The sequence below is a fragment of the Neomonachus schauinslandi genome, chromosome 4 (genome assembly GCF_002201575.2).
Source record: "Neomonachus schauinslandi chromosome 4, ASM220157v2, whole genome shotgun sequence".
Taxonomy (NCBI): domain Eukaryota; kingdom Metazoa; phylum Chordata; class Mammalia; order Carnivora; family Phocidae; genus Neomonachus; species Neomonachus schauinslandi.
Genome location: NC_058406.1, coordinates 33,160,903 through 33,174,289, shown reverse-complemented (window position 1 = coordinate 33,174,289; position 13,387 = coordinate 33,160,903). Strand labels below are relative to the sequence as shown.

At 49.0% G+C, this 13,387-nt stretch overlaps 1 protein-coding gene across 1 annotated transcript in view; it reads right to left on the bottom strand.

Moving 5' to 3' along the window:
- Positions 1-13,387, bottom strand: part of SZT2 (SZT2 subunit of KICSTOR complex) — a 50,355-nt gene that overhangs the window by 30,226 nt on the left and 6,742 nt on the right. Inside the window, 8 exon segments of the mRNA XM_021684249.2 lie at positions 272-442; positions 660-870; positions 4,108-4,214; positions 4,627-4,768; positions 5,459-5,590; positions 9,120-9,290; positions 9,573-9,746; positions 10,054-10,179. Of these exon segments, the coding sequence (XP_021539924.1) occupies positions 272-442; positions 660-870; positions 4,108-4,214; positions 4,627-4,768; positions 5,459-5,590; positions 9,120-9,290; positions 9,573-9,746; positions 10,054-10,179 (1,234 nt within the window).

Sequence of the window (13,387 nt, the reverse complement as noted above, 5' to 3'; positions counted from 1 at the left end):
AGGCCTAGAGCCTGCCAACTGCCACAAACAGAAGTTTGCAGCAGTGATGTGAAAAGAGTCAAGTTCAGGATACCACACCACCCTCCGATGACCCACCCCTGGCAAAGATGGACCTGGGAGGCTAAATGCTAAGAGAACGAGGCCCTGAAGGCAGCTCAGAACCCGCTTGTCTCCAATGACAAGCAGAATCTCACGGGTGATACCTAGGCGCCTTCCGCTGGTCTGGCAGGTCTGAGGCTTGCGAGACGGGGCAGAGGCTAGTGACCCTCACCTTTGGCCAGTGTGACCTCTCGGACACTGTAACCCTCTCGAAGCCGTACAGACACTGTGCTGACCAAGTCAGCAGGCACCTCCTTCTCGGTGTGCTTCTTCCGACGTAGAGCCAGGGCAGGGTTGCTGCTTGCGGAGACCAGGTGCTCATTAAACAGGCGGTGCTGAGAGCCTAGAAGACCAGTGAGGTGAGGGAGGGGCGGGTGGCTATCCGTGAGCTGACAGAGAGCTGGGGGGTTGGGGGGGGCGGCTATGCTGCCATCCCAGGGGAGAGAACCGTGCCAGAACAGTCAGCCCCAGGCCCGAGCTCAGGGACCCCTTCCTGCATCACCTCCGTGTCCATGCTACACTCCCCAGCCCCCCACCCCTGGCCCCAGTCTGCCCCTCACCGCAGTAATACTCGGGGTTCAGGGCTTCTCCACTGCGCAGGAAGGAGTAGAGGAGAAATGCCCGGTGGTAGACAGTCAGACCCAGGCTGCCTGGTTCCGGCTCAGGACAAGTGGACAGGTAAGAACCAAATGTGGCCATTGCGATGAACTTCATCAATTCCACGTTGGGCACGTGGCCAAAACTGCAGTCATAGGAGTAAACTCCTCCCACCTAGAGAAAATGAACAATAAGAGGCCTACCTCCAAAACAGGCACCCGAGAAAGAAGTAAAAATAAGAGTGGAAGAGATTGGGCTGGTGGCTATTCCCACCCGTGGGGACCACAGAGCAGGAAGTGGGTTCAGTGTTCTCCCGGGACAGACCACTGCTCTGCAACTTTCCTTCCCTGGGCCCCTGGCTGAAGACACACCCTTTTGCAGGACATCAAACGCCAGATTGCACCACTCACTAAAGATTTTGAGAACTGGTTCACTGGCTTCCTGTTACCATCGGAGGGACTTTAGTGTCTCTAAAAAAAGTGCTTTCAGGGTGCCTGGGTGGCTCAGTTGGTTAAGCGACTGCCTTCGGCTCAGGTCATGATCCTGGAGTCCCTGGATCGAGTCCCGCATCGGGCTCCCTGCTCGGCAGGGAGTCTGCTTTGTCCTCTGACCCTATCCCCTCTCATGTGTTCTCTCTCTCTCATTCTCTCTCTCTCAAATAAATAAATAAAATCTTTTAAAAAAATAAAAAATAAAAAATAAAAAAATAAAAAAAGTGCTTTCAAATCTTAGGGTTTGAAAACCTGGGGATTTTGTTAAAATGCAATAGGTCTGGGGTAGGCCTAAGATTTTCCATTTCTAAGGAGCTCCCTGGTGATGCCAACGCTGCCAGTCCATGGACCATATTGTGAATACTAAGCCCGTAGATCAGAGATGGGCAAACTACATATAAGCTGTGGGCCAAATCTAGCACATCACCTGTTTTCGTGAACAGGTTTTACTGGAACACAGTCATGCCCATCACCTTGTCTATGCCTGTTCTGACACTACAAGAGCAGAGCTGAGTAGCTGTGACAACCGTATGGCCAGCAAAGCTTAAAGTATTACTAGCTGGCCCTTGACAGAAGATGGTGACAGACCAGCTCGAGATGTTTCATTCAATTCCTTGACCTCTCTGTTCCTGAGCCCTCATCTCCAGGAACTCCCTCTATTCCACTCGCCTGCCCGCTGCCTACACGCTGGCCCTTGGCTTCTCTTGGACCCACTTCATTTTTGCAATTTCAATCGCCACATCCTACCGATTACGCACCATTATACCCCTTCGGATTTCTTCCATCCTCCTTCTCCTGCCGCTCTTTGACCTCATTAAGACGGCCAGCCCTTGAACCTTTGCTCTCCAAGTCTATCCCTGGCCCTCTTGATTGGACTCTGCTTTGACTTCCAAACCCCAGCAAGGAGCACAATCTACCCACGGGACCCCAACTGGAGAAAGGGGCACCGTTGTCTAGGTTGGCACCACACGGGAACACGTGACACCCAGCCCAGCAAGCCCTTCAGGGCTGTCCTCAACACGGTTCTCCCCGATGCTGGCCGCCCCTCCTCACAGTACTCACCCCCACCTTTTCCTTCAGAGAGGGATGGGAGGCCCTCGGTCCAATTCATCCCCATCGTCACTTCTATCCTTCTAGTTTCAAAGGAAGAAATGACTCCTCTCCACTCCCAAAGGATCCCTCGATCTACTTCTTTGAGCCAGTGCCCTCTTGTCAACAGAGAGACTTTACTCCATCGGGCCTCCTTTTCTTTCCCTTATTTTCAAACTCTGCTTCCTCACGGGTCCTTAGAAACGGGCTGAAAATCTCTAGCTTCAAAACCAAACCGACAGAACAAAGCACCTGCCTCTTCCGCCCTGCACTTCCCTCCAGCTTCCATTCTCTCCTGCCCCCACCTGATCTGAATAGCCACAGTCCTCGTGTCTGCTTGTCTCCGCTTCCTTCTCTCCCACCCACTGCAATCACTTCCCTTTGCCACCTCTTCACCGAAATGGCCTGAAAAAGGTCCCGGTGGCCTCTTCATTGCCAAATCAAGAGGGTGCTTTTCATTCCTCATTTTACCCGATCAGCCTGCTGCATCTCACACTGTTAACTGCTGCTCGGACTTCTCTGACATGAGAATCTCCTGGTTCTTGTCTGATTCTTTCCCTTCCTTCTTTGCTGGGCCCCCTTCTTATGAAAAACCTCTCAACACTGGTATTCCCCAAGGTTCTTCAGGGGCCCTCTTCTCTGCTCAACTGCCATCTGCAGGCTGACAAATCCTAACTCTCAACTAATGCTGTCTCCTGAGTACCAGATCTGCATATCCAACTGCTAACTGCTATGAAAAGCAGCCGTCTATGACATAATTATGCACTCTGCTGAGCACTTTAAATGCATTGTCTCACTCAACGAGGGAGGCACTGTTATAATCTCCACTTACAAATGAATCCGACCAGGAATCAAGGGATGCGCGCAACGTCACACAGCTAGTAAGTGGAGCAGGCATGCCTAACTCCAAAGGTGATGCTTTCTGCTGCTATCCTGTTGACCCACAGGTGCCTCAAACGCAACATGCACAAACCTGGTTTTATCATCTTGTCCTCATTCCACCCCAGCTGCTTCTCTTCCCATTTAGCTCTGCCAGCAATCCAGTCACCACTGAGGTCACAAACGTGGGAGACATCCTTGACCTCTCTTTCTTGCTCACCCCTCACACCTTGCTAATTCTAAGTCATGTTGACTACCTCTTCATTTTCTCAATTCTATCCCCTTGTCTCTTACCCGTTATTCCCCTAATTTAAGCCGTGTTCCTCTCTCACCTTGAGCACTGCAATTATTAATGCCCCTGCTTCCACTCCTGCCTTCACGCAGCAGCAAGAGTGACCTTTATAAAACATAAACCCAACTAGTGACTTTCCTTGTGCTTCCCTGCATCACCCACAGAATTATCCTGAAGCGTCTTAATACAGCAGAACCAGCTTTTCATGTTCTGGCCAATGCCTACCCTGTGGTCTTGTTTCCCAGAGCACTTTGCTTCCCACCCTATGGCCCATCAATCCAAATTGGCTGTGGTTTGCTGAATATTCCTATTCTTTCCTTTGCTCAAGCCAGTTTGAGTTGGGTTTTCTGATCCGTGCAATCAAAACAGTGATGACTAATCTAACAGGGGAGATGAGGCTGGACATGACTGTCAGATTTCAAATTCAGCACTCTTTTTCCTATAACATGCTGTCTCCCCACACCCTAAGGACGAAGATGAGAGTCCTCTCCCACCACTGCCACCTACCCTGTTCTAGACATGACACCTATGCACCCCACTAACACACAGGCAACTATGTTATTGGCTTTATGTGGGAAATCGTCACCTATAAGAAAGTAACCAGCCATGTCCAGCTTTGTGACATACTACACTTCCCTCTCCTTTCTACAAAGTCCTCACCTGCACAAAGGAACAAGCCACGGTGCCACTGCGGAGCTGGTTCAGCAATGTCTCACAGACAGCAACATCAGGGACACTGGTCACCCCATCTGTGATCACGATGATACCTGGAGCAGGAAACATTGGACAGACCTGGGGACGCTGACCAGATCAAAGTCACAGGGGGGCATCCAACTGATGGGGCCCTGAAGACCTCGGTGCCCACCAACCGATGTGTTTTATGATCCGCAAACACCCTTCCTTCTTCCCTTCCGTCCTGCTTCTCCCTCCTGAGTGCTGGATCTCAGTGTCCTAAGTGATGTCCTTGGAGCTCTACTCCTTCCCACTAGGGTCCCTGATGGTTGTCAAGAGCTGATAATACTTGAGAGATACACTCATGCACATTCACCTTCCTCAAACAAGGAGACAGACCCTCTTCCCGGGGACCCACTGGTGCCCTGAAACCTTGATGGATACTGATAATGTCCCCTTCTTATACCCTCCTATTTCCCCAACCCCCCCAACATTCCTTCTACTGACCTGCACTAGAGTTTGAGGGGAGCAACTGCAGTGCCAAGATGCCCTGACGAATCATACTGACCAGCCCAAGATCAGCTGTCACCATGGAGACTCCCACCTTCCGGCCCGGGGGCTCCCCTGAGTCTGGGGACTGGTCCTCTGCCTGGCCCAAATTACAGAAGAGACAGAATTGGTCAGACGGCATTACTGTCCCACCCAGAGCCAAGCCGGAATTTATAGCCCAGCACTGGCCAGGCCAGAGAGGCCTAATCCTCTGAGGAACCTCAATCTCCTGCTACGCAGCCGAGTCCTGACTGTGCTTGCTCTCCCAGGGTGTCCTCAGATGCCAACCCGCAGATGGACAAGGAGTCCGGCACTGGATGGAGCACCAGATTATACTGAGCAGGGTTCCCCACCTTTTGTCAACGAGGCCCCTTACCCAGAGTTTCCCATCACTACGAAATCTTCTCTACATCAATCAAATTAAGTCTTCACACAGGTAGGACTCAATTTCCTTGGCTACTTCTAGGATATCCAAAAGAATGAGCAAGTGCATTCAAGTGAGTCCAAGCCGCTTTATCCCTGACCGTACAAAGTCCTAGAGAACAAAGCCACCCACAATCACCCTCTCAGATCCAGTAGGGGAGGAGATCTAGGACTGAAAACACACAGGCAAATGGCTTTCACGTTTTCTCCCAGCAAGAGTGTTGTGTCTTGGGGGAACGTACCTGAGCCCTCCTCCAGGAGGGAACATGTGTGCTCACCAGCAATTCTATCCCTGGCTCCTTCTCCCTTCTGTCCCTTAATAGCTCCTCTTTCTAAGTGGTCTCCGCCTGCGTTCTCTCGCACATACCTGACTCTGGGGGTCATACTGCTGCTGCAGCATGGTGGCCACTTTATCCTCAAAGAGACAGAGCTGCTCGTATACCTGCTGCAGGAATGCCTCCCGCTGGGAAGGGTCCAAAAGGCAGCCCTGCACCAGCACCTGAGAAGCACAAGGGAAAGACAAGATATGAGGGTCAGGGGGACACTGGAAAGTCCCCCTCTGGTCTCCCTATTTATTCTCCACAGCTACCTCTAGGCGATCCTGACTTTTCACCCAGGATCTCAAGTCAGCTAAATCCACAGCCAGTTCCTCTCTTATCAGACCATCTACTCCATCAGGGATATCGGGCCATTCGTGACCTTAACCTGGTTCACAATCTTCCTCTGCTTTCAGTCCTGCACACTGGGTTTCCCCAACTCCCGCATGGGGGTGCCCTAAGATTTTCCATCTCAGGTCACCAGACTGCCCCACCTCAGCCTGGCCAAGCCTTTGTCATTCTGACTCATGCTTTTTTATTCTTGTTGATTTCTAAGCATGGCACACAGAGGCGGCTCTGGATCTTTTCTCTTTTAGGTTCAAAATCATCTTCCCAGTGAGTGCTCCCTCCTTCCCTTTACTCTCAGCAGGTTAACTTCCACCCCCCTCTTCACAGAGAAAGGAAACCAGCCAATTGGAACTTCTGGCTTACTTTAACCGGAAGGGTGTACTACTCTCCAACCCACTGAAAATACCCACAATGTCTGCCCAATGTTTACATCTATCTATGTTTTTGTTGTTCTTTTGAGGCAAGAAAAGATCCCTCCTCTGCTTTTTTCCCCTAAAGCTAATCTCTCCAACTAATCTTGGACCTTTTGCCTAATACCTTTGTTCTTTCTCCATGGGGTTCCTTTCCTCCTCCTTTCAACATAAATATAAGTGCCCCCACCCTAGAAATTTCACACAGGCCTGGAAGCCCCTGTGATCTCTCCTCTCTGTCAGGCCCCTACCATCTTCTCACATGCACACTACTCCCCTGCCCCTGCCCTCCTGGGCAACAGCTACCTCTTCACTCCCTACTTGGGGCTGGGCAAGTGGGTGGTCACAGCCAGAAGAGAGGAGAGGGGGGCTCTGTACGTCCACAGGCCTGACTATGAGAAGAAAAACAGGATCAGAGGAATAGTAGGAACTGGGGCTCTAAGGTGGGAAAGATGTTCACAGCGGTACTGTTTACAGGAATGAAAAGTGGGTCAACCCAAGAGTCCAACAATAGGGTTTGGCTAAATACAGAATGATAAAATGTGATAAAATATTAAGCCAGGCAGCAATTAAAAATCGTATTTTCAAAGAATACTTCCTGACAAGGAAAAATGCCCAGATTACACATTAAAAAAGCAGGACGTCAAACCATGCGAATCGCCTGATGTTTCTCCTCTCTTTGGATGGAGGGGCGGTAGTGAGCAAGGATAAACAAGTACTCAAAGACAAGAAGGAAATTCCATCAAATGTTCATAATACTTATTTCTGGGTGGCGTATTACCGGTGAGTTTTGTTTTTCTATTTTATGCATTTTTCAAATTTCCTTCAATGGATGTACATTACTCTTATGATCTTTTGTTTTGTTTTAAGGAACAGCAGGATACATCTTGGGGAGCTTTAGAGATGGGGTGGGGGAAGGAAGCTAGCCTGGGGCTGACTCTGGGGTGGGGGGTAACCTGAGTAAGCCTCCTCTTTCTCCACAGCTGGTTCAGGGCCCATCTCTTCTCCAGGGCTGCAATCATCTTCTGCCCACTTCCCCTCAGTACAGAATTTGTCCTCCAATCCATCCTCCCAATGTACAAATCTGATCCCATTACCATCCATTTAAAAACCTTCCATTTTTAATAGTTTTAATAACTGAACAGTTTTAATAGCTAACATTTTTGCATGTTTTCCATGCGGCAGGCACTGTTCTAAGTGCTTGATATATATGGACTCACAGTCACCATACGATATTGGTACTGTTAATATCCCTATTTTGGAAAAAAAGACAGATGTGCAGAAAGGTTAAGTAACTTGCATAAGGGCTTGTAGCTGGCAAGCAAATACAGGGGTGTGTGAATCCAGTTCAGTGCTTGCATCATCACGCTAAACTCTCCTATAGAACAAAGGACAAGTTCTTAGCCATGACATTCAAAGCCTCTCATAATTCTGCCTCCACTTCTCTCTCTCTCTCTTTTTTAAAAAAGAATTTATTTTTAAGTAATCTCTACACTCAGCGTGGAGCTCGAGCTCACAACCGTGAGATCAAGAGTTGCACGCTCCACCGACTGAGCCAGCTAGGTGTCCCTCTATTTCTCTCTCTCGTCTCCTCTTTACTACCCCTCCCCATCCCCACATTCAAGGTTACTGTGTCAAACAGAATTACAAAATTACTGTGTCAAAGGACACTTGTGATTGGGAGGGCCCTCTGTGGCTTTGCTTTTGGGCCCCTCTGTCTGGAAAGCCCATTTCCCCTTCTTTGAAGAGTTAATCTCAATCCTTCCTTCAGGATTCAGTTCAAATGCCTCTTTGTGCAGAAGTCTTTCCTGTTGCAGCCCCAGGCTTGGCTGGGTGCTCCTTCTCGGTGCTCCCACCGCACCTGAGTCATTACTTATCAGTGCCCTTATCACATTCAACTGGAATTACCTCCTTCAATATCTGTCTCCCCACCACTAAACTCTCAACTCCTCCCATCAGGACAGGGACAGTGTCTGATTCATCTGTGACTCCAGGACATAGCCCAGGCCTTGCAGAAATCGGGCTTCAGTAAGCATCTGGCAAAATGAACCAAGCGTTGAGTGATTACCTAACACCTATGCCTTCCCTGTCTTGGCTATTGGTGCCTGCAAAGCTCGGCCTCTGCCTGGGGATGCAGCCTACAACCAACAGTCCTAACAGCTGTGCTAGAAAAGCACTTTAAACCACAGCAGACGGCTGGGATTCAGACATGCACCAATTGCCCTGTAGATTTCAGACCCTCAGGTGCCAGTTTGACAGCTAAGGTGACAACATGGCCATCAGGGACAGTTTCAGGGTAAGCCCCTACCAGTGAATTGAGGGTGGTTAAGAGCAGATGAGGGGAAATTGGGCCACTGCTTATCTAAGCCCCAAACAGATATTCCAGTAATAGACTTGGCCATTGTCCAAAAGGAGTGTCTTGTGCTAGCGTGCTTGGGTGGTGGATAAGCCCTGTCATTATCTGTATGGTCAGTATAACACCCAGCAGTTCACAAGGCCCTCATAGGAAATGATCCTCCTCTGTCCTTGGGAGAAATTATGTTTCTGGGTATTTGTTATATTTCAAAATCATAAAATTATTCTAAAAGATCATCTCCCAGAGGTAGTGCCAAGAGTCAGGATACAAGCAAACCTTCTAATCAAATTAGGAGGGTGGTGGTGGAGGCCTAAAACAGAGACCTCCAGTGGCCAGAACCACAGACTTACAGAAGAAGCGAGAGAGGCATTTGTCTAATCAAGGCCACCCGACCTAAAGCTCATGAGAAGGCTCTTGAAGAGCAGAGGAACAGATTCTTCTCGAGAGGAGAGACTCAGAGATGACTAGTAGAGAGGTTCAAGAAGCCGGCGGAGCTGGGGACTCTGGGCACAGACTGCAGACACGGGACAAGGACTTGGTCAGTAGACTATCAGAGATGAGGTCTGAGGGTACAGACTTGGGGAAAGGGTGCACTACCTGGTGGGCCTGCAGGCCAATGATTGAGGAGTAGGCCTGGATGGTTATGTAGATCTCAGGCTGGAAGTCGATGCAAGATCCGGGCACGCGGAAGGGTCGAAGCAGCCCGCCTAGGCAGCGGGAGAGGGCGTGGAAAACTTCATCAAACAAGATCTCTCCTGTGGAATCATCCTGAGGGCAATGCAGAGAAAGATCTCTCAAGTGTAACCAAAAGCAGCCCAGAGCAGAAACAAGCAGCTTCCATGGGAATTCTTTTCTGAAGGTTGATCACACCCCCAAATACAATGCCCACGGATTGGGGGGGGGTCTGTCTTTCAACACTCACCATTTAAAAGCCTGTTTCCTCCCTCCAGTGGTAGGTTGGGATCCCTTTCCACTTCTCTCGGGCCTCTCCCTCTCTCCCTCACCCTCTACTCCCTCCTTTCCTCCCACTGTCTCCCCCCAACCCCTTACCACAATGCCAGTAGACGGGCTCAGGTCGAGCTCAATGACAAATCGATACTGCCAAGCCAGGAAGGTGACTCGGGTGGAAGGTACAAGGAGGAATGGCCTTGAGACCACCGGTTCATCTGGCTGCCACCCAGGGGGCAGGACACTGAGGACTTCCAACTCCTGCTCAGACTGGAGCTGACAATTAGGACAGAGAGAAAAGCAAAGGGTCTGGGAAGAGTCACCCCTTTATTTCCAGGACCTGAACTTCTGTATTCAAAATGGCAAACCACTGGCACCACCTCCTGCGACCCAACCATATATTCTTCCCATCTGGAAAATTAAACAGCATTTCCCCTGTGGAATCATCTTGTGGGCAAAGTCACTTGCCCATCCTAGAATTGGACCCCTCAGAGTTAATCTCCCCTCCTGTTTCTAGGATCCTCTTAAAAAAGCAGATTCTTTTGGGCCAGCCCCTCGTATCCTGTGTGTTTCTGAGCCTCACCAGCATCTCCTGGGGTGTGGCCTGCACAGTTTGATGCAGGTGATTGAGGAACCAAGCCAGGCGGACATTTCGGGAGATTCGATAATCCTTTTTCATCAACAGGAACACCTGCCCAGCTTCTTCTACCTGGAGACAAAGAGACATTTAAAAATTTCTAACCATTCACTGAGTTCCTGGTATCCACAGGTGACCACACATGGAACGTGTTCAAGGAGTTCACGACACGTGAGTGAGAGGCAAGGCAGCAGAGGCGAAAAGTTAACTCCCACCTCAGTGCATGGGGTTCCCAAGGGCTCGGTTCTCTGCTCCTGCTCCCCGTACGTGGACTTCTAGGTTCATGAAGTGACCTTTTCACGTTATCTAACATTTAGTAGGTGTTTCTCCTATAAGCCATGAACTCGTTGAGGGCAGGGACTGTGTCTTGTTCTATTTTTGTGTCCCTATGTGTGGCAAATTGCTTACAACAGAGCAGATACTCCATATTGCTAGATGATTCCTCCTAAGAAGCCTTGACCACAGTGGCCACTAAAGGACTCTTCACTGGGTGACTAGCAAGCCTGCTGAATGCCTCAAAATTCAACTTCTTTGGGTCACAACCTACACTTTTCCCACCCTCCACACTTCTTAGCAGTCAGCACTCTAGACCCTTCCCACCACTGCCTCACAGCCGTTGACTCAACAGTGTCCTGCCAAGCATCAGCTCCCTTACCTGTGTCCTTGTCCTTCCATTCACAAGCCCTGCCAAATCGTGATTCAGGATGGATTCGATATTCTGTCTTATCCACACAAATACCACTGCCAGCTGCACTTTGACACGAAGAAACTTGTCACCTTGCCGTGCCACCTCTGGCGGGCCTTTACCCATCCTTTTACTTCTCCCTGCTGAGCAACCTCTCCTGTTTCCCCTAGAATGTTTCCCAATCTTTCAACCCCTGGAGTCCCGGCAGATAAACTCACCTACTGTCTCATGCAGAAAACAAGGGTCCACTGGTCTGAACTCCCGCGTTTCTTCCTGATCAAGGTTTATCTGAAATTCCTTTATTCCCTTTCTGAAATTCCTTTACTCCCTTACTCTAGCCTCTGATGAAAAGATTACTGTCCTCCTGGTTTACACAAATTGCAAATTGCTCGTCCTGGGTCCCTGACGGGTGAGGGGGAGTTGCCAGGCTACAAGCACTGAAGAGAGTGGTAGAAGAGAAATGAATAGAGGCCAGTGACTGCCTGTTAAGAAATGTGGTATGGAGGGCACCTGGGTGGCTCAGTCGGTTAACCGTCTGCCTTCGGCTCAGGTCATGATCCCAGGGTCCTGGGATCGAGCCCCACATCAGGCTCCTTGCTCAGCAGGAAGCCTGCTTCTCCCTCTCCCACTCCCCCTGCTTGTGTTCCCTCTTTCACTGTCTCTCTCTCTGTCAAATAAATAAATAAAATCTTAAAAAAAAAAAAAAGAAATGTGGTATGGAAAGGAAGGGAACTTTTTTCCCCCCTAAGTGGGGGAATGGGGAGAAGAAATAGAAAAAGCCCTGGAAAAAACACTATGGAAGGGCGCTAGGGGCAGAGAGGAGGGTGGAGAGCAGAGATGAAAAGCCTTTCTTCTACAGGACAGAAGGCACACAGCAAAAGATGCATAAACAGTCCCCGGGATGTGGCACGGGTGAGAACAGAAGGCAAGAAGAGGGAAGGCACTCCCATTCCTTGAGCACCTAGAATATATCTAACAGTCCCCTGGAGAGGCTAAGTGCAAGAACTTCAGACTCAGACAGCCTGGCATGAGTCCCAATTCGGCCTCTTAGTAGCCTGTGAGGTCAGGGAAAGGGTACTTAACCTCCCCAAAGCTTCAGTGCCCTCATCTGTAAAATGGATCTAATCCTAATACCTATCTAGTGTTGTTAAGTGGGTTAAGTGGAATCAGGTACATGAAGTGCTCAGCACTGTGCCTGGCACTCAGAAAGAATATGATACAAATTAACTATTACAGGTTATTACCAGGCACAATATAAGGCTCTTCACACAAGTATGCTCATTCAGTCTGCACATAAAACATTTAACAGAAAAAAACTTGAGGTCCAAAAAGTGAAATGATTTAACACAATTAGTAGGTAGAGGATCAGAAGTCAAACCCAGGCCTCATGAGCCACAATGCCCAATGACTGAGAGTGACAAATGGATAAAACTGGGGAAAGAGCAGGAAAGATCTGGGGTGCCTGGATGGCTCGGTTGGTTGAGCACCTGCCTTCAGGTCTCGGGGTCCTGGGATCGAGCCCCACACGTCAGGCTCTGTGCTCAGGGGGGCAGTCTGTTTCTCCCTCTCCCTCTGCCCCCCCAGTCTCTCTTTCTCGTTCTCAAAGTCTTTTTTTAAAAAGCTTTTATTTATTTGTCAGAGAGAGAGAAAAAGTGTGAGTGTGCACACAAGCTGGGGGGGGGGCGGGGCAGGCAGAGGGAAAAGCAGTCTCCCCAGTGAGCAAGGAGCCCCATGTGGGACTTGATCCCAGCACCCTGAGATCATGACCTGAGCTGAAGGCAGACGCTTAACTGACTGAGCCACCCAGGCGTCCCTAAAATCTTAAAAAAAAAAAAAAAAAATGAATGATGTGTCTCTACAGGCAGAAAGGATGCTCTGGCATAATCAGAAAGATAAAAAAACAATTTAAACATCAATATGATGTGACTCAATATTATTTTGTGTTAGGTCTCTACATTAACCTAAAATCACACAACTCTATTATACTGTTTCCCTACACTGGGCTCAGGTAGGTGCTGGCCAGGATTTTGGATTTTATCACCAGAGTTAGGGCAAGCTACTGAATTTTTTCAGCAGAGCAGTAACATTATATCTGCATTTAAAAAAATTCCCTCTAGCTACCATGTGATTCAGAAAGATCCCCTAACGACCAGGGGAGATGACCGTGGCCTAGACCAGAGCTACTCAAAACAGCCATTCTGGGAACTGTGAGACTGGTCCCCCATGAGACAGCAGTTGTGCCAGAATGTAAAGCCAGCACTGCCTTTCATTGAGAAAGCCTGGTTTTACACACACACACACACACAGTTAGCTGAACTAACTTTCAAGACAAGTGAGCTTAGCTGCCATTTTAAGGAATCTTTGGAATAAGACAAAAATTGGTGATTAATTGGAAAGTAACAAAAAGGTGTCAAGGATGGCTAAGATAGCACTGGAAACCAATAAGCTGCGAATGATTTCCAAGTTAAGTAGAAAAATCAGATATAGGTATTTACCATCACTTCTAACCACCATTCCCCAAAAAGGTCCCATCAGATTGTACACCCTCATTGCCAAGATGCTAGAAACAGAAAAGGGATCTACTGGTAAAGAAGG